This window comes from Protopterus annectens, chromosome 2.part0, assembly GCF_019279795.1.
Source record: "Protopterus annectens isolate FY-2018-M chromosome 2.part0, PAN1.0, whole genome shotgun sequence".
NCBI lineage: Eukaryota > Metazoa > Chordata > Ceratodontiformes > Protopteridae > Protopterus > Protopterus annectens.
The window spans coordinates 736,906,791-736,932,319 of record NC_056728.1 but is presented as its reverse complement, the minus strand read 5'-3'; the positions used below and the strand labels follow the sequence as shown (position 1 = coordinate 736,932,319).

General features: G+C 40.3%; 1 protein-coding gene across 2 annotated transcripts in view; it reads right to left on the bottom strand.

Moving 5' to 3' along the window:
* LOC122793217 (prostaglandin reductase 1-like) overlaps positions 1-25,529 on the bottom strand; it is a 660,880-nt gene that overhangs the window by 349,004 nt on the left and 286,347 nt on the right. For both annotated transcript variants that reach the window (XM_044061056.1, XM_044061057.1), the window contains exon 5: positions 9,584-9,751. In XM_044061056.1, coding sequence (XP_043916991.1) covers positions 9,584-9,751 — 168 coding nt within the window. The remainder of the gene's footprint in view (positions 1-9,583; positions 9,752-25,529) is intronic.

Below are 25,529 nucleotides of genomic sequence, written 5' to 3'. Positions count from 1 at the left end.
TGCTGATGTAGTCCATTACCAGTATGAACAGCAGTGGGCTCAGAGCTGAACCCTGGTGTACACCCACTCCCACTGGGAACCCCTCAGTGAGGCCAAACACTGTCCGTACTTGAGTCATTGGGTCCTTGTACATAGCCTGCACTAATTCTACCAGTGTTTCTGGGACTTCAAACCACCACAGTACTGCCCAGATCAGCTTTCTTGGGACCTTGTCATATGCTTTCTCCAAGTCTAGGAAAGCCCAGTTTGACTCTCTCCTCTTCTCTAGTTTCTTCTCAAGTATCTGTCTCAACGCAAACATCGGGTCAATTGTGCTGCATCCTGATCTGAATCCGAACTGTTCATCTCCCATCTTACATTCCACTATTCTGCGTATCTGTTTATCAATCACCCTCTCCAGAACTTTCATGCAATGTGGTAGGAGTTTGATGTCTCTGTACTGTCCACAGTTGTGGATGTCCCCTTTGTTCTTGTACACTGGCATGAGTATGCTTATTCTCCAGTCATCTGGAATACGCCTTTCTCTCCACACTGCAATTAGTACCCTCAGGAGCCATTTCTCCCCTAGCTCACCCAGCATCTTTATCATATCTGCTGTGACCTCATCTGAGCCTGCTGCTTTCCCTGACTTCATTTTCCTTAGTGCTGCTCTTACTTCTTCTAAGCTGGGCTCCTCTTCTATTCTCATTGTAGGCTGTTTCTGGGGCAGTACCACTTCTGTGGGGTTTTCTTCATTCAGAAGCTGCTGGAAATACTCCTTCCATCTGCCTTTGATGTCCTGTGGGCTGGTAAGCAGGTTGTTGCTGGCATCCCTTATGAAGGGTGTCTGACTATCTTCTTTATCTTTCTGTCTTTGCCTTGCAACCTGGTATAGTTTCTTTGTGCCCCTTACTGAGTCACTTTCCAGAAGCTGATAGAGTGCCTCTGATGCCCTATTCTTTGCTATTGCAACTTCTTTCTTAGTTTCTTTGTTAGCCAACCAGTAGTCCTTCCTAGCTTGGTCAGACTTTTCGATCTCCCACTTCTTCCTGCACTCCTTCTTTCTTTTGATTACTTCCTGCACTTCTGCATTCCACCACCAGCTTTCCTTATGTACCTTATTTCCATACCTGAAAAGACAGAGGTCTTCAGAAGTCAGTGAGGGATATCATCAGAATTAATCTCAGACTCATGGCAATCAGACTCCAGTGTAATGATAGGACAGTGTTCATAATCTCAGCCTATGCCCCACAGCAGGGTTGTGATAGTGAGGAAAAGAGTGCATTCAGACAGCAGTTGCAGGACCTACTAGATAAAGCAGGACAACATGAATTGGTGTTGATAATGGGTGACTTAAATGCATATATCAGGACAGACAGAACAGGATACGAGGACTGCCTGAGTCCACATGGGTGGATCAATAGGAATAAAGAAGGAGAAGCCATTCTAGACTTCTGTCTGGCAAATGGCTTGATAGTAGCTAACACATGGTTCAGAAAGAGAGACAGTCACAAGATCACATACAAGAGTAGCCAACATGCAACTCAGGTAGACTTCCTCCTAGTAAGGAAAAGGCACTGGGGTGAAATCCATGATTGCAAAGTCATCCCCAGTGAAACAGTCGGTTCACAGCATAAACCAGTAGTTGCCACAATCAGCTGCAAGCAGTGGTCAGAGAAGGCTCTAAGGTCAACAGAGACCAGGCTGAAGACCTGGAAGTTGACTGGAGAGAAAGTACAGCAGTTCAAGGAATTACTCAGGGCTCTAGCACCCCAAGAAGAGGAGGAAATAGGTGGAGCAGCGCCTAAAAACAGCATGTGTTAGGACTACAGAAAAGATATGTGGCTGAGCCAGGTATGGTATTTTATCAGATGTTAGTGCTAATAACAAAATTGTCTTCCATGTACAGAACTTTAGAGGTGTAGAACAGGCTAGTTCAAAAGAAGGAAGGTTTAATTTTTCCAGCACGTATTTCAGGTCTCAAACAGGAGGAATGGATTCTTTTAGAGGCCAGAAATGAAGGATGCCTTTTAGAAATTGTCTGACCTCTTAATGTGAAGAAAAAGGAGGGCCTATTGGTATGTAGGCTGACAGATATCTTTTGACAGAACTGAATACAAGTCCTGAGTTGAGCAGCTCTCATACATATTGGAGGATAATAGTAATATTTAGTTGGTAAGGGTCCTGTTGCAATACCACACAGAAAAAACGTTTCCATTGGAAATGTAAGATTTTCTTGTGGCAGGTTTCCTTGCCTCCTTTATTGCCTACAGCACGTCTTCAGAGTAAATGTGTCTGATAGGAATTAGAAGTCATCGTCTAAACAGTCAAATTAAGAATTTTTAGATTTGGATGAATTATAGAGCCCTTTTATTGTGTGAGCAAGTCCATCCTTTTAGGTAACATGTGGAGATTGCCAATGGGTAGTTGAGAAAGAAGGATAATTACTGCTGTAAGGCTAAAATGGAGTTACCAGCAGCATTTCTAGATTGTTATTCTGAATCAGCAGAAGGGCCTAGGAATTTCCTCCTTCTAAGAGGTTTTTAAGACATCCACTTCCCATGCTTCCTTGCATGAAATTCTGGAGCAATGGTTCACCCACCATTGCAGTTCTTTTATCAAAAAGACAAGAGAGGAGTTGTGAAGGTTAGAAGATGGCAATGTTGTGATCAAATCAATTTTAGATTCCACTGAGTTTTTGACATATGGAGTCTGGCAAAAGGAATAATCAAAATTGTTGATGCCATATAGTGCAGGTCTCTCAGAATTTCTCTTGCAGAGGTCACTTCCTAATATAAGAGCGATAGAAAAACAGGAAGTGAGAAACTGAATTTCTTTTCCTGAGTGAGGAATGCTACCAAGTAGGAAGTATCCAGAAATCAACCCAATAACACTAGGTTGTGAGAAGGATGAGGAGTGGATTTCTTCAAGGTTAGAGTAAAGCCCAGTTTACAAATTATAAATCCTCTAATGATTTTTGAACTGAAGTATCCTGGATCACAAAGTCAGCTAAGTAAGGACAAATATGGATATCATAAGAATCTGTAGAAAACTACCACAGGGGCATTTTGTGAAAATTCCTGGAGGTGTAGAAAGAGACATAACATTGAAAATGATATCCCAAAGCACAATATCTTAAGAATTTTCTGTGATTTAGATAGGAATGTGAAAGCAGACATCCTTCAGCTCTAAGGTAACCAAACGTGCTTGGGGAAAAGTCATGGGGAGTAAGCTTGAAAGAGATAACATCTTGAATTTTGGTGTTTCAGGAAAAATATTTAATGCCAGATATGTCCAAAATGAGTCTCAAGTTTCTTCTTTTTTTTTTGGTATGAGAAACAGCCTGGAATAAAACACATTTCCTTTTTGACAAGCAGAGCAGATTCTATGATCCCTTAATGGATTAACTCTAGTAAAACTAGAAGAACTAGGTGTTGTTGGATTGAGGGTACCAGAAGGTTACCTGAAAACCAGAGGGCAAATCCATATGAGGTTTTACCCATTTTAAATGATGCTCAGTACCCAGGTGTCTGATGTTATAATTTTCCAAAGGTAAAGGCCCTGCGAAAGTCTTCCTGTAAGGATGGTGGGGGGGTGGAGGTGGCCGAAGTGGCACGAAATGGGGCAGGAGGGAAGAAGGTAGTTATAATTTGGAGCTTTTAGCAGCAAAAAATCCTTTGAATCCTTTACGATATGTCTAACATTTGTACTGCTACTTTTCTTGCAGAGCTTCTTAACTTTTATTGGGAGTTTGGCTTTTACTTTAAAATGGACCAGTGTTGGTTGAACAGCTTCTCTGACACTGGCACAGGGAAGAAAAAAACACTATTTGAGATCCTGCATACATTTTCCCCTTTATTGCCGTATTTGGAAAATTTCAGCAGAAGGTTGTCCAACAAATATATTGTCCTGGTCTAAAGGGGCATACTAAATCCTAGCCTTAACACCATTTTTGGTAAGGACTGGAGATGAAACCAAGAGAACCTCATAAGGGTATATTCAGTAGCTGCTGCTGCAGAAGAGGCATCAGCAGTATTATAGCCACATTTTATGGAATGTCTTCCTCTTCATATACCTGACTTAAGCATATTTCGCAATATACCTAACCTAAGCATATTTCGCAAAGCATTTGTATCGTCAGAATAATGGAGAACAGAAATAGGGTTATTCATGCTGTCAAAAATAACCAGCAGGAATTTTGTCATGGAGGTTTGGTAATTTATGGGTCAGAAAGAAAGACTGTCAGAGGTGTATACCTTCTTTCTATACCCATCCATACTTCTACATCTTAATCATTTGGTAGTGTACTACTAGATGACAATAGTTTGGAGACCTTATCAGAGTCCACTGATATCACAGCTGGATCAGTGTATGGATCCCTATAAAATATTTAAATCTAGCACTTTATAAAACATATCTACTTTTAGGTAAGGGTGGCTGTGATTCAATTGCTAGAGATGCACAGAGGAAGGTAGCTTACAAGACATCTAATGCAGTTAGAACTGAAGAAGACATAAGGATGTCCATATTCAAAGTGTCATAATATATCTTCTAAATGTCTATAACTTGTTTTCTTCTCCAGCTGAAATGAGTCAGAAAAGAAAGTTTCTTCTTTGTCTGACATATCCAGCAGAAGACTGAGTGTGGGAAAAATAAGCCTGTGATTTAACATCAAAATCTGAAGATTCCTCATCTTGAGAATAGGTGTTGCTCTATCTTTTCTGAGGTGTGGAACAAGGAGGGAGCAAAACTGATGTGGCTTAAGAGACGCCAAGACTTAAAAAGCTCCTGGAAAAAGTTGTACAACTTTTGTTGCTGATCTGCAAGACAGAAACAGAAGGTTTAGCATGCTTAATGTTCTACATCCTCTTTTCTTGGTGCATCCAAAGATACAATGTCAATAGAAATAGACTTCTCACATACCTACATAAGGGTATCTGGTACGTTTTCTCGGATGTGAATCTGTGGTACACCTCCCAGAACCTCAGAAATAACAAGCTGAGGTTCCCGTTTTGCAGCCTCAACAGCCAGCTGTTAAATTGTAAGAGATGTGCCTCAACCCTGTGTCTTGCAGCCTCTGGAGTGGTCTAGCTAGCTGAAGCAGAAGAAGTACTGTATCTTTCAGACCTTACTTTTTCATCTGAGGTGTTCTACAGTCTATATACTGACGACCTGAAATTGGGTAAACTGATTACAAGTGTTACAGATAAGGCATGTCTGCAAAATAATTTGACAAAATTGACCATTTGGGCACAGGAGAATAATATGTTGATAAATACATCAAAAACTAAGCATATGAGATTTGGGAGACATAAACTGAAAGGTGAATATTTAATACAGCACACAATGATTGAAACTGTAGACTCATTTAAGGACCTGGGTATATGGGTAGATTCAGCTATGAGTTTTTCTAATCATATCAACCAATTGGCTAATGATAGTTATAGAACTATAGGTTGTATAAAAAGATTTATAAAGTCTAGGAAATCAAACGTAATGAAGTCATTGTTTGTTAGTTATATTAGACCCAAACTTGAGTATGGAATAACAATATGGAAACTCTATAGGAAAACAAGCATGAATAAACTGGAAAGAGTGCAGCGGAAATATACTAAGGGCATCCATGGATGTGAAACTCTAAGTTATTATGAAAGACTAAAATATTTGAACTTGTACAGTGTCTCTTAACAGATATTTAAGAGGAGATCTTATTCAGGTATATAGGGCATTTAGGGACAACTACCTCTGGGAATGTTTGGGGTTATCAAAAAGTACTAGAGAATCATCAGATAACTTATGTAGAAGATTCTATAGGAATGAGAAGTGTACTAATTGGTTCACTGGCAGAGTAGCTGATGCTTGGAACAGACTACCAAATTACATTAAAGCAAGCAGCAGTTTAGATATTTTTAAGAACAGCCTGGACATTTATTATGGGAACAAGTGTTTTGGCATATTGACAAGCTAGAAGGGCTTAAATGCCCGTACTTGAAACATCTGTATGTATGTATATAAGTAGCCGAGTTGTCAGCAGACTCGTCATGTGATGTATGATTTCTACCAGACAAAGGAAACCACTGACTCCTTCTGTTTCTTATGCCTTATACACAGGTATTTAAAAATGTCCAAGAGTGAAGACTTGGAGGACATCTTCCCTCACACTAATTCCTTAAGCCATTTGTTTTCAAGATTTAAGGAAGCTAAATGACTTTTAATAGTTTTAGGGACAGCGGATTTACACACAGAGCACTCCCTATAATTATGGTCCAGAGCCAAACCAAACAAACAGTAGGAAGGATTATCCTTACAGGGGATTTGCCAACTATAGTCATATTTCCCTCTCCTAGATGACATGTAAGTCAACAATTTTTTGTTAAAAGTTTAACTAAGAGAGGAAGGGTCCCCAACAAAAATACTTATTTGCCCACAAGAATGAAATTGGCACAGGCCATATGACTGACAGACCACAGTAAGAGACATGGTCTTCATGGAATGGAATCAAGAAAGTTCTGAGGATTTTTACATGTGTCCCTCATGTGCCTGCACGCAGTGTCATGTACATCTTGTGGGCTGGACATATATCATGAGAGGAAGGTGCCAAAGCTTGTGTAAAAAATTGGTCAGATGTATGGCAGCCTTAGCAGGATACTTCACAATTAGTGATTTAATGAAGAACATCTGGGATTCCCTAACACCTTGAAAAAAGGAGAAATTCCTCATTTTGGTGCCTGCCATTCTAATGCAACATTTCTGGTGAAATGGCCAGAAAATCTTTGTCACTGGTGTCCACAAAACTGGACTAGGACCAGGATGGACATTAAGGAGAGGGATCTACAAATGAAAATCTACAAAAGGATTGATAAGAAGTTAATAATGTGATATGGAATCTGGAAAGGGAGGGAAAAGAAAACACAGTACTGCATATTTAGAGATAAAGCATCTGAAAAGGTAAAGCAGCTGTTACACTGGAGAATGAAGACTGAATGCCCGAGTTTCAATTGTCTGAGGTTCAAGTCATTGACGATCAGAATTCCTCCATAGGGAATCACTTTCGCTGAGTTGTGCCAGTAGTGATGCCTTTTTTGTGAAATTTCCCCTTTCTTCAAGTTGGTGCAACCAAGGAGTTTTGGGGTGTGTGGGGAGAGTGCAGTGTTTTTTCTTCTGGCATTTTTTTCTGTGAATGCAGATCAGGGACTCTGATTCTCAGTACACTGCCTTTTGTCCATGTTCTCAGCAGCATTTTGCTCTGATTTTCCTCTTCTTTTACCTAAGCATATCTTCAGCTGAGATCATCTTATGTAAAAAAAAAATTAGCTTACTCTAATTAGGAGCTTTTTTAAAATAGCTCTCTTTAGGTGACTATTTACAGTGCAAGAATGGAAAACACAGTACCACAAGTCCATTACTTTGTGATCAGTAGAGGCATGGCACAACTGTCTTTAAAAAGCACAGACAATGCCTTCCAGGGGAAAAACAAAGATAAGAAAACTGGAAAGCCCACAATTATAGTGGAAAGTATAGAAAACAGCTGGAACAAGCACATTTTGATTGTGTTGATGCTCAAATGATGTGAATTTAAACCAGAAAATGAAAAGTTAATAAAAGCAGCTCAAGACAGTGGGATACATAGAAAGATGGCTCACAAAATCTATAGAAAAAGAAGAAAATACAGACAAATGTAAGTTTTGTAGTAGGGAACCCAGACAGTTGCACATTTTGTTGCAGGCTGAAATATACGTAAGGCTGAGGATTTATATAATGAAAGACACAACTATGTGTTAAAGTTATTATACTGGAGACTGTATAAACACTAAAACACACAGGTAGCTGACAAGCAATGAAAACAAAATCCACAAAGGTTTACTGCAAATGAAGAAATACTGATCAGTTGAGATACTGTAATGCAAACTGTTAAGAAAATAGAAACAAGAAAAGGACAAAACCAGTTATAGTATTAGTTTTCCCAGCAACAGATTGAAATACATAAAATATCAAGACGTACAAGAATTAAGTCGAACATGTTATGTGGAATAAGGACACCCAGATAGTTCCAGTGGAAGTAGGAGCAACTGGGAATATTAAAAAAAAAAAAGAATTTTCTAGTATACATACATATGTTGCTACTATAGATAACTTCATATGAACTACAGAAGGAGGCAATTCATGGCACGCTTGGTGCTGAGAACAGCACTCTTAGTTAACATCAAAGACTGAAACAAAACTGGTTTCTTGAACTTTAATTATCCCTTAACTTAGGAAGGGGTTCGTTCCTGACAAAGTATTAAAAAAGCAATTGGAGAAATTAAACATAGCTAAATCAAAAGTGTTGCTCTTATTACCTATACTGAAAAGAGGGTGTACAAAATACAGTGTTTTATAAGCAGCCAGTGTTACACATGATATCAGTTAAATTAAATCCGATGATTTAATAGACTGATAATTTACTGCATATTGTTTTGCTGACACCTGATTAACTGTATCTAAACTGGGGAAAATGCAAGCCATTAAGAAGACCTATATACACTGTTGAAAGAACAAAGTGCACACTAAGAAAATCTTTTGCTGAGTGGCTGCACTCCCTAACCCCCCCACACACACACATTAGTCACTGTGAAGTATTAACTCCAATGTTACACAACCTCAGAATAGAAAGTTTATTTAATTAACAGCTTGCCTTCTCTTTTTAATCAGAGTAACTTGGCCATTCAATCAGTGCATACTCTTAAACCACTTTGATTCAGCAAGTTAGGGACTAAACAAATCGCTAATCAGCAGTCCACCCAAGTCAATAAAACAGGAAACATTCACTTTATCTGGACAAAAATGAGATGTGATTAATGACCAGAGTTAAAATCCATCCTGATGGTTTGGCACTCGTAGTATATAATGGACTGCTATGCACAACTTCCAAACACAAAAATAAGTAATTTTTAACATTTTTTTTTTGCCTCACCTGCAAATCCAGCTCTGTGACCAGTAGACATAAAAAATTGCCAGTTAATTTCCTAATTTATTTCCTCTGTCAGGTACCCAAGGCTGGCACATAATTTATGCTGTAACCACATAACAATGCCAGACATGCTCCCACAGAGCACGTTTGCAACACTATCAGCCACTACTCACAACAAATGCATTCCTGCAAGTGGAAAGCTATACCGGGTTTCGTAAAGAAAGCTTTTTGGTTACCCATCTGCTGCTACTGCTGCCCTGGTACCTTCCAGGGAAGAAAGTTTTATTTTGTACTTTTCGCACACCTGGTAGCTACTTCCTTGAGTCCTTTCAGCTCAGCTCACTATATCTGTACAAAGAAGGTCAGCTATCAATTAATCACTCTCTCCAGCCAACCCTCTGTCATGCACTCTGCTGGTAAAACTCAGGTTATTAGCTTTATCAGTAAAATTCATAGCATTATGCAGACATTTTGTAACATATACATAATTTTGCACTTAAGATATGCCGGTCAAAATACCTAACGAGATGCTAAAGCAATAGCTAAACAAGACTAACATTACTGCTGTATGATGGTTCTACCAAAACATGTTGATCGTTGATATTTATATACAGAATACAAAAACCTACTCACTGGTACAGATATAAGTCTTACCCAGGCATGCCGATAATACCAAGTCCCAGCGACCTTGGAATGTTTGATGGCCAGTCAGGAAGCATAAGCTTTAGGTTCTTGCCATCAGAAATGGAATGAGTCCTCCAGCCAATATTAGCCTCAACAAAAGAGCCTTCTGGAAACTCTGAGTTTTTGCTTTTGAGAATCCTGCAGCATAAAAAGAATACAGTGGTCAAGAACTTTCTGAGATATGAAAGACAATGAAAGCATTTATTCACTATTCCCACCATAACAGCTAAAATGCATTTAAAATGTAATAATTTCAAACATCAGCAATGATAAAAAAAAAAAAAACAATTGAAGAACTCCCAATTTGCAGCACTTAAAAACAAATAAAAAATGTACTGTCTACTGCTGCTTCAAGTAGTTAATTGCACTGTTCTGCATTGTATCTGAAGTGCTAGGCTGTTGAAACCAGGCTGTGCGGTCTTCTTGCACTTGGACTCCAAACCAGCCATTCTACATTAAGAATGTTTTTTTCTGCACTTCTTTGGCAGAAGTGTGCTGATCTAACCTTTATGAGCTGGGGATTGTTGGTGGAAAGCTTATTGTGTGCTTTCATGATTGGTTGTTATCTTAAAACCTGTTCCCCTTTGCTCATATTTAAGCCTCACATTTGCAAAGGCTTTGGCATAATTACTCAGAGCTGCTTGTTGTTTGACAACTTGGCTTAGAAGTGCTGAGAATCTGCTTTCATTTAGAGCAATCCAGTAGTCAAAAGACAAAAATAAGTATTTTTTTGCACATCCCTTATTAATTGCAATTCTACATTAGCAGTTTCTAAAGTTTACTGTTTTTTTTTTTTTGCTGCACTTTTCAAATAAAACCGTACTGTCTACTGTTGCTTTAAGTAGTTAATTGCACTGTTTTACACTATATCTGATAGTCCTAGGGCTATTGTAGCTAGTTTGTGTGGTCTTCTTACACTTGAGCTCCATCAGTCATTCTACATTAATAAGGTTTTTTCTACACTCTTGTGGCAGAAGTGTGCTGTTCTAACCTATCTGAGTTAGGGATTGCTGGTGGAAGGCATATTCTGTGCTTTCCTGATGGATAGTTATAATTTGGAGCTTGAAAACGTGTTCCTCGTTACTCATATTTAAACCTTGAGCTTGCGCAGTGCTGCTCTCTGCACAGCAGTGGTTAGCAGTGCCCTGTATAGATGCAAAAGCCTTGAAGATTAGTTTTTTTCCCTTAACAACTGTCAGTGAAACCCTTCCAAGCTTTTCTGCTACTCTGGTGGTGCTTTATTGTTCATCCTTAGCCTACACAAAGTATAGGTCCCTCTTGAAGTCTCTGAGCTACCAGCACAGCCCTGTCAAATTAACTAATTCCCTTCCCTAATAAAACTTGCACTAAGAACCTATCATGGATGGGCAGTTTCCCATCATCTCTCTGGGCAGCCTGATGGATATGGGCATCCTGAGACAATGCAGCAATTGTTTCAAGTATACTGACAACCAATTATTCCTGAAACAAACAAATACTTTGTGAGATTTGCAGTTACACTACGAAATTGGAAGCAAGACTCTCACATATGAACAAATCAAATGCCAAACAGGTTGTCAGCAGACACATATCTCTTCTCACATTAAATAAGGATAGGACACAAACTCACATATGCGCAAGTACTCATTAGTTACTTACAAAATGACCAGAGACCTTCCAAATAGTGCCGTCAGAAATCACTTGCACATACTGATATTAACACACACACCAGTGTCATAACAAATAAGCTCATAACATGTAACACCACAAGACCCAAAGTACTGGTCATAGGAGACTCCACAGTAAGACACTCACCAGGCTGGATAAGGAGCGGATTGTGGTACGCTACTGTACCTGTCAGGTGCTAGGATCTGTCAAGTCACTTAAGCATTCAAGTCACTCAACCACAAGAAGCAGTATGACTCCATCATAGTCTATGTAGGGGTGAATGACTTAAGACATACGTCTCTGGACTATTTGATGGCAGACATAACTGAGCTCTTAGATTATGTGTCACAGGCAGGTATAAGCCTAGCTTTAAGCAGCATGCTACCTTCTCTAAGGATGATGCCAAATACAAACAAAAAATTATCGAATTTAACAATTAGCTTAGATTCTGGTGTCAGTCGAAGGGGAATGCAATATCTGCCAGCCTGGGATAACATGGTGTACAGCCCATGGTGCTTTGACAGAGATGGTCTGCACCTGCCTCCTCTAGGTTTTTGGATACTGGCAAAGGCATTAGCCAGCCTTACTGTGCCTTTAACCAACCTCCCTACATAAAAGAATCCTCGCTAGATAAACTCAAGGTACTGCTGCTTAATGCTAGGCATCTAAACAAGAAACTGCACTCTCCTGAAGCACCCTTCACCTTGGAAGTTGTTGACTTCTGTGCAGTCACTCAGACATGGTTCAAAACCACGGAAAGCACCCTGACCATGCTGGGCTACAATGCCTTCCATACATTCAGACGAGAAACTGAGCATGAAAGAACAAAAGGAGGAGGTGTATCCATCTTCATTAAGGATAAGTACATCTGAAGACTTGTCAAACAGCATGACTCACTCAAGCTACTCAATGTCCAGTTAACCTTAGGCAAAATCCCCTACCACATTACAGCTAGCTATAGGTCCCCACCAAGAACCAAGAAAAGCATACCACATGCCTGGAATTAATGGAGTCACTAACCATACAGCCCAACATCTTAGTCATGGATGAATGTAATTATTCTAACATTGACTGGGAAACATACACTACCACAAATGTGCTGACTCAAACATTCTTGGACTTTGTCAATGTAAATGCTCTTGAACTGCTAGTCAGCACACCCACGACAGTCTCAAATATCCTGGACACATTACTCACTATCATGGGAGAGCACTGCACTGCACCCCATGATGTCTTCCCTGGTAAGACTGGACCTTAAATCAGTATCTTCTGATGTAATAAGATGGCCAGATACCTCAACAAGCTCAAAAATGCTTGCAAATTTTTCCAAGACAAACTACCTCCTATTAAGCGATGGTGTAAGAAGTTTCAAAGCCCACTTGAACACAGGCTACACAACAAAAGAAAGAAACTAATGCCCAAAAGCAAGAGGGAACTGGTTCTGCAGAGGAAAAATCCCTCTCTAGCCTAAAGAAAGAAGAAAAATTAGTAATCTTGTCAGGTCCTCCAAAACTAATTATGAAACAAAAATAGCCTCCCTAGCTAACGATAATCACAAGACATTCTTTGACTCCATAAGAAATTTAAAGGGGAATAACCCAGCTATGCACTGAACTGGTTCTGGATGGCACCAGTCATACTCAACAGGAGTAAAATAGCCAACTTGCTAGCTGACAGATTTGCAGCAAACACCCCCCCCCCCCGTCTCCTCCAGTCATCCCCCAAAGTATACCTGCCACCATTTCTTGGCCTATTATCTCAAGAGAGCAGGTCATCTCTGCACTCTTCAAGGCCAAAAGGAATGGCATCAATGGGACCAGACAACACTGGAAGTTGCCTTTTAAACAACTTAAAACATGACCTAGAAAACTCACTTGGATCCTTGTTTAACCACAGCCTGCAGACTGGCTAAATCCTGGCAGAATGGAAGAATACAACAGAAATCCCTATGCACAAAGGGGGACCATCTACTGACATTGGCAATTCCAGTCATAAACATGACTAGCCTCATACGTAAGGCCATGGAAATAATCATTATGGGCCCCTGTTGTAGAAGGAAGTGGCACTCCACACAAAATCACAAAAACTAACAGGCCAAAGAAGAGCCATAAACATGATAGAGTGGACTAATGAGAATAAGAAATAAATTATCTATTGTTACTATTATCCAAAAAGCCAGGAATTTCCAGATGCAAAATATACAAAAAGATTAAAAGAGAAATTAGAGGAGAGAAAAAAACTTCCCAAAAAAAAAAAAAACTATCAAAAGCCTCAAATAAAAAATTGCCTTCATTAATACAACAGATTTGTGAAAAACAGTATATAGCTCAAGAAACTTTGATTTGTTTGAAAAAAGAAGCATTTGAGGAAGTGTGAAAATATAAACAACAAAACCTAGAGAAATTTGAAAAGTATAAAAAAGAAATATGGACATGGGAAAGAAAAATAATTTTGATATGGTGCAATATTTATGCAAAGACAAAAGCCAAATTAATCAATAGAAAGAAGGTAGCTCCCAAGATATTTGAAGAGAAATACAGGCAAAGGCATCCAGATATGGAAATTTCACAATAAAAAAAAATACTATCACAAACAAGGAATGTAGAAAAGAAGATTAGTAAAGTAGAAGTTAAAAAATAGAAGTTGAAGTTATGGAGTGCCTGTGAAGTGAAGGGTTTGATGCAGAAGGTCTAACACAGGTTACATCACTTATCAAAACCAAAGAAAAGGGTGCGGAGCCTAGATGGCCAACTGAGAGCAGTGAATTTTGAGAGCTCCATAACCTACTATAATAATATAGGAAAATGTTATTATTTTCAAGTTTAAAACGTCAAAAATCAAGAAGTTATGTACTCACCATAACGTTCGATGTATGTAGTCCATCTCGCCTTGCATTCTTACCCGTGGTTTTGGAGCCGAATATCGTCTCCGACTCGGCCAAACTTTTCTAGCTCAAAGTCTTCTATTGGCTGGGCTAAGAAGGTATCCCATAGTGCACTGCTCTATATCCCCAGATCTAGTTTGCTGCGAACCACCACAGTCATACCCCATGCATAACAACATCCAAGTAAATAGGAATAAAGTAAAGGTGAAGGGAGCTCTAAAAAACAGACCTAACCTCCAGATCCTCCAGGAAGGGGGAAGGTAGGAGGGTAAGTAAGAATGTGAGGTGAGATAGACTACATACATCGAATGTTATGGTGAGTACATAAGTTTTTGATGTTATGTAGTCCAATCTCGCCTACATTCTTACCCGTGGGACAGCGTCCCCAGCACCTACATCCTGGGTGGCTCAGAGGAAGATACTCCTGAGTACTGTGGAACCAAAGGAAGACCTGCCCCTAGATACCATGTCCAGCTTGTAATGAGTAACAAAGGTGTGAGGAGATGCCCAGGTAGCTGCAGCACAAATATCATCCATAGACAATCTGGCCTGATAAGCTGTAGAAGTGGATACAGCCCGAGTAGAGTGAGCCTTGACTGGAAACGGCAGGTCTTTACCCCCCTGAGGAATAAGCGAAAGAGATGCAATCTGATATCCATCTGGATAGGGTGATCTTGGAGACAGGGGACCCAATTCTGTTTTCCAAAAAGGAGACAAACAGTTGATCAGATTTTCGTATATCTTTGGTTCTGTGCAAATAGAAACTGTCTGTGTACATCCAATTGATGAAATTTAAATTCTGCCTTGTTTGAAAGGTGGGGGAAAACACTGGCAACTCAATAGATTGATTAAGATTATATATGGACGCCGCTTTAGGAAGAAAGGAAGGGTTTGGTCTAAGAGAAACCCTGTCTTTATGAAAGATCAAGTATGGAGGTTTGATAGAAAGAGCCTGAATTTCTGAGACATGTCTAGCTGATGTGATGGCTATTAATTAGGCAGTTTTCCAGGTCAAGAATTTTAAGTCACAGGTAGCTGCAGGCTCAAAGGGTGGAGAGGTAAGGGCTTGCAGAACAAAATTTAGATCCCAGGGCATGATTGGTTCTGAAACGGGAGGACGGAGTAACAGGGTGCCTTTCAGGAAAGCATTACAGAGTCTGTGAACCATCAGACTAGGCTCATTAGCAACATGAAAATTAGAAATTGCTGCCAACTGAACTTTAATGGTAGTGGACGCTGAGCCCTGCTGGAAAAGCGTAGACATAAACTCCAAGACCGAGGCAATTGGAGCTGTGTAAGGGTCAATTCCTTGGGTATGAGCCCAAATAGAAAACCTCTTCCATTTGCTGGAATAAATCTTCCTAGTAGAGGGCTTATGAGAGGAAGATAAAATATGAACTACCTCAAGTGAAAAATGATGAAGCCTAACTAACGACGGAAGTGGAGTAGCCAGGCTGTCAACCGGAGGATCCGTAGAGAGGGGTGGAACTGTCCCGACATGTGTGTCAGTAAGTCTGGTTGTGGGTCCAGAGTCCAAGGTGTGTCCACAATGTAGGGATGGAGAAAGGGGAACCAGACTTGATGAGGCCAGTGTGGAGCAATCAGAATCATTCTGCTTCCCAAGGCTAGAGCTTTCTGAATCACTTTTGATAGCAATGGAAATGAAGGGAAACCATAAAGCAGACTGGAGGGCCAATCATGGACTAGAGCGTCCCTGGGCGACTCCCCCTGTGGGGGGATCAGCGTGAAGTAGCTGCTGCATTTGGCATTGAGGGGGCTGGCAAAAAGGTCGCAGCAAGGGTAACCCCATTTGCTGAAGATTTGTTCTGCCACTAGACGATTCAGGGACCACTCGTAAGGCATCAGAATAGCTCTGCTTAGCCTGTCTGCTATCACATTGGACTTCCCAAGAATGTGCGTTGCCACCAGAAACCGTTGGGAAGATACTGCCCACTGCCACACTCGCATGGCCTCTCTGCACAGGGGGCATGATCTGGTTCCTCCCTGTTTGTTCAGATACCACACCACTGACATATTGTCCGAGTGTACTGTGATAGTCCAGAGAGGTAGAAAGCTCTGAAGTCCCTGCAACGCAAGTAGCACCACTCTCATCTCTAGGACGTTGATATGCAGATGTATCTCGTGATCTTGCCATGTGTCTTGGACTGTCCTGCCGAGATAATGCCCCCCCACCCCATCTGGGAGGCGTCCGTGGTCACTGTGGCAACTGGGGGTAGTGGAACCAAGGGTTTTTCCCTGTCCAGATTGCTGGTGCAAAGTCACCAACTGAGATCCTGTTTGCATCTGTCCGTGAGCAAAATAGGGTGGGAAAGTGGAAGTTTCTGGAGAGACCATAGAGCAAAGAGGAGCCATTGAAGGAGCCTCATGTGCAATCTCGCTAGAGGGACTAACATGATTGTTGCTGCCATAGTCCCCAGCAGTTGGAGAACCCATCTTGCCTTCGCTTTCCTCAGGGGTAGCAGGGCATGCACTTGTTGCTGTAAGACCCTGATTCTTTCCTGCAGTAGAAAGGCTTGCATTTGAACGGTGTCTGGCTCTGCTCCTATAAAATGACACGCTGTGAGGGCAACAAGGCAGATCTTTCCCAGTTCAGTGTTATGCCTAACTGTTGACAGAGAGTGATGGTAGCATCCCTGGTTTGGATTAGTAGATACCTGGTGGGGGCGGTGAGGAGCCAGTTGTCCAGATACAGAAACACTTGGAATCCTTGACGTCTCAAGTGAGCTGTCACCACCGCCATACACTTGGCAAACACCCTTGGGGCTGTGGTGAGAACAAAGGGCAGGGCTCGAAACTGAAAATTACTGGCTCCCAGCCGGAAGCGTAGGTGACTCCTGGATGTCCTGTCTATTTTGATATGGTAGTAAGCATCCTTGAGGTCTATGGAGCACATCCATACTTCTTTTCCCAACAACGGGAGAATTGACTGTAGTGTGACCATACGGAACTTGGACTTTTGTACATAGTTGTTCAGTTGGCTGATATCTAATATGGGTCTCAGGTCCCCTGTTCTTTTCGGCACCAAAAAGAATCTTGAGTAAGTCCCTAATCCGATCTGGTCTGAGGGGACATGCTGGATGGCTCCTTTCTTTAGCAGCTTTGAAACTTCTGAAGCTGCGTGATCCCTTTGACTGGGTGGAACATCCGGGATTTTTCTGACTGGATGGGGCTCTGACGAAAAGAGGATGACATAACCTCCGGAAATTATTCGTAATACCCATCAGTCCTGTGTGATGCTTTGCCAGGCTTCTGGGTATAACGATATTCAACCCCCGAATGGCTCCGGAGAAGCACAGTCGGTTCTCCCATCAGGAACGATGGTAGGGAGAGCCGTGAAAGGAATCGTGGTCTCCCGAATTGCGGGGCCCCCTCTGCTTCTAGGGCAGTGTCTCCCTGAATAACCTCCTCCTCCTCTGCCTCTGGAAGGGGGCTCACCCTGTGCGCCGGGAAAAAATCTCTGTGATTTTTTTGAACCGCATCTTCCCACCTCTCTGGGCCTTGGGATAAGGCCTAGAGGGAAGGGAAAAACGGACCCCTACAGCAGACAGAGTCTTTCCCTCTTGCTCACACCTGGTGAGGGTGTCTTTCTCCTTGGTTCCGAACAAAGAAGAGCCGTCAAAGGGGGTGTCAGTGAAAGAAGACTTGAAGACCTCCGCGAAATGACAAAGGCACAACCAGGCTTGCCTCCTAAGGGTGACTCCTGAGCTTGCTGCCCTACTCGCTCCCTCGGCTGCATATGAAATGAGCCGCATGGAGGAGTTAACGATGGAGTTGAGGGTAGAGACCTGGGCGTTAACTGTCTGAGCCACCACCTCAGGAACGTTACCCGTGAGAGTATCTCCTAACTCCTTGATGAGATCTCTCTGGAGTCGAGTAAAATGAGACAGGTAGTTCAGCGACCGTAAGGTAAAGGTTGCTGACGAGAGGGTACGCTTTCCATACCGGTCCATGGTCCTACACTCCTTGTTAGAAGGATGGACGGAGGAAGAAGTCTCAGCTAATTCCTTCTGAGTGGCTGCCGCCACCACCATGGCATCTACAGGGACTCCCTTGGACAAAAACTCCTTACCCAGGGGAGCAGACAGAAATTTATTGGGTCTCCTGGGTACGGATTCAAAGAATCAGGGTTCTCACACACCCTCCGACAAATTAAATCGAGGAGCTCGTCGAAGGGTGGGGACACCCAGGAGGCAGAGGGCTGAGCACCAAAGGCCTTAAGGAAGACCGACTCTTCCTCAGAGGGGGTTTTGGGTGGCCAGTCACCTCTTTCCTTCAATATCTCCAGGATGTCGGAGAAAGAAACATCGTCAGAGGATGACTTGGGGGACCCCTCCGATTCCTCCAGGTTGGTATCTGAGGTTTGAGACTCATCTTGGGAGTCTATGTGGTTCCTATTGCATGTTTTCTTTCTAGGGGGCTCCTCAGGCAAAAACTCTGAGGGGCCCTCAGAAACTTGGGGACTACTCATGGGGGTATCCCTAGGCCTTGGGGCTCCGCTGTCTACAGATAGGTGGTGATCAGAGGCTCTCACCGGAGTGGTAGGGGACAGAATGACCTACCCACATGATGTGGCTGAAGATCTGTCCAGCGCACTCCACATGGCCTCAAAGGCTGGCCCCCCTGAATCCGAGGACCGTCCAGCCTCCGAGATCATGACAGGAGCCGGGGTTCCACGAGCCAAGGCACCGAGCGAGAGACTCAGAACCGACAGGTGTCCCGAGGTGTCCCCCTTGGGCCCGACTGAGGAATCCCAGGTCCCGAACCCCGTGAACAGCGCCGACGGGGTCGGAGCAGATGTCGGCACCGATGAGCCCAGAAGGTTCATCGGCACTGACCTAGGAACATCACATGGAGCGGAGCATTCCAGCTCCGAAGACAGAGATGCGCTCAGAGGAGGAATCGAAGAAGGTATCGGGACAGGCTCTGGAGCTGACTGGGACGGAGCGGAGAACAATTTAGCCAAAACCGGTGACTGCACTGCACCACCCTATCGATATCCACATCTGAAAGTGTCCTGGAGGATTTGGAGGACAGGGAGGGAGATCTGGATCTCCTCTCAGGAGACACTGGTCTAGTACCGGGTGATCGGCTCTGAAGAGGTTCCAATATAATTGGAGCTGATGCCGGTTCCATCAACACCGACACTTCCTGCGGCCCCAAGAACAGTGGAGCCAAGGAGATCAAAGCTAGTATCATCACTTTGTCCGGTGGCTCCGAGGAGACTGACGGAGCCGGAGATCTCTTTTTTAATTTAATGGATTTAGATTTTGAACTGGAAGCAGAATCCATGACCTCTTCAAACAAGGGTTTTAAGAGTCCCTTCAGGATTAACTTATTCTTTCTTTCTTGGAGCACCCTGGAAATAAAAGCATGGCAGAAGCTGCAGGAATCCTGCAGGTGGATTGCTCCCAGACAATAAACACATACTGAATGTCCATCGGTGATGGACATCTTGTAACCACATTTAGAGCACTTTTTAAAACCCGAAGGTTTGTGCTCCTTGGAATCTTTGGACATCCTGAACAATAGTCACAAAAAACCAAATCAACGAATAAATCACTGCCTGACTGGAACAACTGCAGGCACACAAAAACCACTACTAAGCGTGGGAACAAAATCTCACACAAACAACAACACACACAATTCTCAGAAGGGATACACTCTAAGAGGACTAGGGCTGAAACCTCTAAATAAAACATTTTTTTTTAAAGTGAACTAGCCTACAGCACAAGGAAGACAAACACTAAAACCTCTAACTTAAATGGTTTTAGAACTAAAGACAAACACAGGGACAAGCAAGGGGATGGACTAGGTCCTCTAACTGAAATGGGCCTAGCCCGTTGGAACAGCTAGCAGGATACCACACAAACAACAATCACACTACAAAATATACCCAAAACAAAACCAAATAGAAATAGCTATTAAAATAGCTTTTATTTGCAACAAATTCTCTCAAGAAGAATTAGAAAAAGGTACTTAGCCACAACCAAGCGAGACCATGTCCGAGCTACACAAGCGGCAAATGAGATCTGGGGAAATGGAGCAGTGCACTATGGGATACCTTCTTAGCCCAGCCAATAGAAGACTTCGAGCTAGAAAAGTTTGGCCTAGTCGGAGCCAATATTCGGCTCCGAACCCATGGGTAAGAATGTAGGCGAGATTGGACTACATAACATCTATAGATAAGCTACTAAACTACATAAATATCAATTTTGGTGGAGATATACAAAAATTCTACTGTCAAGTAACTTGGAGATATGTTGAGTCACTGAATATGAACAACTCAAGGAATTCTCATCCAGATGCTGCTTTGAAAAAAGAACTACAATTGATGACATCTACCTCACAGGAACTATCTTTGATGATGGATGGCTTTAAAAATGACTTGGAAAACCTCAAATTAAATTCTCAAAAACAGACTAATACTCAAGGCATTATTACAGCAACACCATACAAAAATAACAAATATAGAGACTTCTCTGAATGACATTGAAGGGAGACTCAAAGAGGAAGAATTCCAAAAAGAATTTCTGCTTAAACAGAATACATGGCTGCTTAACAAAATAGATGACTTAGAAAACAGGGAAAGGAGAAACAACACAAGGATCTTTGGTCTGCCTGAAAACACTGAAGGAGAAGATATTATTTAATTCTTAACCTGGATTCCTGAATTTTTAGACTTGAAAGAGGGACTTTCATTTGGAATTGAAAGGGTGCATAGAGCACTGAGAAAACCTGCTTCTAACTCAACAAGTACTCCACCTAGATCCATAGTTATAAAATTTCTTTCATTTCTAGACAAAGGAACTAATATTAAAATCTGATTGGAGAAAATCACACTTAAAATACAATCAAAGCATGATAAGGTTTGACAATGACTATTCTTCCAGAATACTAAAACAAAGGAAAAAAGTCTGGCCAATAATAAAACTGTTGAAACAAAACAACATTAAAGCACAGCTGGCCTTTCCAGCCAAGATAAAAATACTTTTTTGAAATGAGAGAGAACCTTTAATGAATCTAGAAAGAAAGAAGCTATTAACAACAACAAAAACACATAAAGAAAATCCCAGAAGAAGAAATGGATGTCCCTAGAAACAAAAAAAGAAAAAAAAAGAAAAATCCTTGGACTTATGAAAGAAGAAAAAAACACAAAAAAAAAAAAAAAAAGATAGCTCCCAAAAAAAAATAACTCATAACTACATCTCTCAAAGTATCAGCTGATATGGTACATCACTTGTCATCTCTTTTTATTTAAAAAAAGGAGGGTTTGTTAAACAACTGAGAAACAGTAATAATTTATTCAGAATGTTCAGAGTCCAGTAATTCTTCACAAAGGTAGATCAAGATGGGTTACTATTTACATTATATATAAGCCAAACAAAACAGCATATAATATAAACATACACGCTTCTATTCCCCTACTTGAACTCAATGAATACTTAACTTGTTCATTTTTCATTGTTTTTACTTATAATAATTTAAGTAATTAACTAATTCAACAAGGCACCATTCATCAGAGTTCAGACTCAAATGTAACAAATTAACTTCATTAGGGTTGCCACCTTTTCAAATGCCCAAAGTGGGACATTTTTTGTAGAAACATAAGATTTTGCAGGGCAAAACATATCCACGGCAAGTACAAATGAAAGAATTTCACTTTTTTGCCAAAATAAAAACTTATTCTTGTAGCATTTGAGTTGCTTATTCTGTTTCTTATAACAATTAGGTGTTTCAGATACAAAATAACTGTTTTATGCAACTATTAAAGAAAATACAGGAAATATTTCTGTCCTAAAATCTCAGGACATTTGCCATTTTTTAAATTTTTTTGCAGGACACAACTGCCCAAAGAGGGACTGTCCCTCACAAAGTGGGACAGGTGGTAACCCTAAACTTCATATATAATAGCAGTAACAGTAGAGTGTTTTGAAAAAAAATGCTGTCATGGAGACTAATGCCTTCTTCAGTTAAAGTATGCTTTAGAAATGTCATGTATATCCTGGTTGAATAATAGTAGCAAGCTCTTAGTACAAATGTCATTATTATTCTGTCTAAACATAGTTAATATCAGTTATGGCAGGTATCATAGCTTTGAGTGCTGTTTGATCAATCCTGATATGGTGTGCGTGGATGCAGCTGTGCCTGGCAGCTAGTACAAATGTCATTATTATTTTGTCTAAACATAGTTAATATCAGTTATGGCAAATATCATATCTTAGTGTGCTGTTTGATTTGCCTGACATGGTGTGTGTGGATGCAGCTGTGTCTGGCAGCTGTTGTATGTTGCCATTTTCATCTCCGGGAAGCTGTGGGTTGCGGCTTGTGATCGAGGTTTACTGATGCTTGTGTATTAGGAAGAGACATTTGGTGTTTTAGCCTGGATCCAGGGGAAGGGGGTGGATAAAACTGTGATTTGGGATATTTTGGCAGAGAATTTATTTATTTTTATTTATTTTCAGTTGGTTTACCAGGATAGTCCATTGGGCCAAAAAGAGCCCGTTTTCAATGGAGTCCTGGGGAGAAAAGCTCCAAAAAACAATTAGTAAGGTTACAATAAGGTATTTAGTATCAATTATACAATTTCTTTGAACTTGGAATTACAGTAGACTAGTGTATTTCTTTCATTTCTAGACAAAGGAGAATAGTTTGTTTATACATCTGCTGAGTGAGAGGTGGGAAGGCTGGAAGAATGTGTTATCTCTTGTTGTGGCGGCTTGTTGGGAGGTTTTTTTTCTTATCGGTTTACTCTCCATTCCCTTCCTGGCTGCTACCTCGCTGAAAGGGAGGGGAATTTAGGCTTGAAGTTGCAGTGAAGTGAAGCTTTGCTTCAGGTGCATCGCGAGCCTCTGGTATGCAGTACAAACAAACTAACAGAAACAGATGCTCCCAGGTTGCTATGGTGACAGAGTGACGATAATGCTTAATGGCTCTGAGGAGCCTCCGAGATGATTCTCGGCAATTAAGTTTTTGGTTTTTAAAAAATATATATATAATAAAGGGGCTGTTTTAAACCACATGTACACATTCAGTTGATTTTTGATAAAAAGAAAAAGAAAAAAATAATAAGTGCAATTTTATATTTAAAATGTATTTTGGTTCAAACACATTAAGGACTTACATAAGAGTGGAAGTCTGAGTTATTGTGAAAGATTAAGAGCACTGGTCTTCTGCAGAACCCTTTGAAGTGGTCCGGGAGGTGAGCTTGCTCGGATGCGTTGGACATATGGGGATAGCTGATTCTAGGGGTGTTTGGGGTTGCCGAGACATTCCTGAGAGTCATCAGATTTCTTTCATGGAAATATCTGTGGGAATGGAAGGTGTATTGTGTGGTTCACTTGCAGAGTGGCCACTGTATGGAACAGGCTGGTAAAATGGAACAGAACAAATATTGGTTTGGATATTTTAAGAACAGCATGGAAACACACCACATGAACTAGTGAATGATATTCTGGCAAATTTGGATGGGTATTGTTGTCCGTGCTTGAAGTACTGATATGTGTGCATGTAAGTATAATAACAAATAAGAAACTAGAAGGGTCTCATAATTTAAAGTCTTTGGACTGTATAAACATGTTTGGAAGGAGCTAATAATAAGAATAAGCATTACAGCTTGTGGTCTCTCAAATAACTAAGCAACAGCCAAAAAAAAAAGAACGAAAAAGACACACACACACACACACACACACACACACACACACACACAATAGTTATGTAATATATGATTTTAGTAAATCTAGACATAAAATATATAATCATCATATAAGATGAAGCAGTCTGCTGAATGTAGATATTAAAGACAGGATTTAATAACATGGGCTTGTGTATAATAACACTACTGTCTTAACTTGTCATAAATGACATAAACTACATTGAACCTCAATGGGAAGCGTGATGATTTTCTTATACAAGTAAATATGCATAAAAGGTCATGTAATTCCTTCAACTTCAATTGTACTTTTTGTAACACAGCTTGACCATATATAATACTTAAGTGATTACCAAGGTAACTAATGTTTATACATGCCATCAAACTGACAAAGTTGTTCAAGAGAAACAATAGAAGCCTGAACTTGAAATGTCACAGAATGTAACAATCATATTCTGAACAAATAGTATTAAACTGACAATAGACACTCAGTTTAATAACATGGGCTTGGGTATAAAAACACTACTGTTTTAACTTGTCATAAATGACATACACTATATTGAACATCAAGGGGAAGCATGATGATTTTCTCATATAAGTAAATGTGCATAACAAGTCATATAATTGCTTTAACTTGAATTGTGGTTTTGTAACCCATCTTGACTATACATAAGCTGTTACCAAGGTAACTAATGTTTTATACACGACATCAAACTGACAAAGTTGTTCAAGGGAAACAAAAGAAGCCTGCACTAGGAATGTCACAGAATGTAACAATCACATTCTGAACAAATAGTATTAAATTGACCAGAATCACTCAGTTTAACTTTTGCTGATTATATAAAATAGAATGTTGCCATTTAAATCTAAAAACATTCAGTATATGCCATAAAATGGCAATTTATGAATATGGAAAGGGAACTTGTAATCATTAATCACAATAAGTGAATTTGTTGTTTTTAACCTATAATTTAACTCATTTTATAATAAGAAATGACAGATATGAAAATCCTTATGTGAAGGAAATGGGGGAGGGATGCACTGATAATAAAATGCACTAACTTTCATCAATGTTCACATAAAACAAACTTGATGCTTTAAGTAAGTTATTAAGAAAGTGATTACTTAAATGCTGGCAAACAATGAAATATAACTTATTATATCCAGTAAAATACATTGTTATTATAAACATTAGGTATAAATATTATTACCATCTATTTATAAGTAATAAGTTTTGAAAGACTTCATCAATAAGGATGAATATGTTAAATAACTGTGTGCTATAATCTTTTACTGAGGTTTTATATATGATATGTCCTACTTTACTATGATTGAATTGCTTGTCATCTATCTTTCATGTAAATATTAATTGCTTATAGAATAAGTAGACATTTATATTGTATTAGAATTCTGTCTAATCTACAATAGTACTACATCTGTTCAAAATAATATAAATATTGCTTATTCTTATTACAAATATTCTCCAAATGATAATTCAATTTATGGAGCTCAGATGTTTTGGATTGTCAAGGCCTGAGTGATAATCTGATGGACTTAGGTTTATCCATCAGATTAGGAATGATGTTCATTCCATGACTAGTGTGCATCTTAGTTTTGTTAACATTTATTAATTTACATTTCTTATTTCACAAAAACATTTTTAGTATGACTGACCAAAACATTTATTGGTAAACACTCATAGTATAAAACTGATA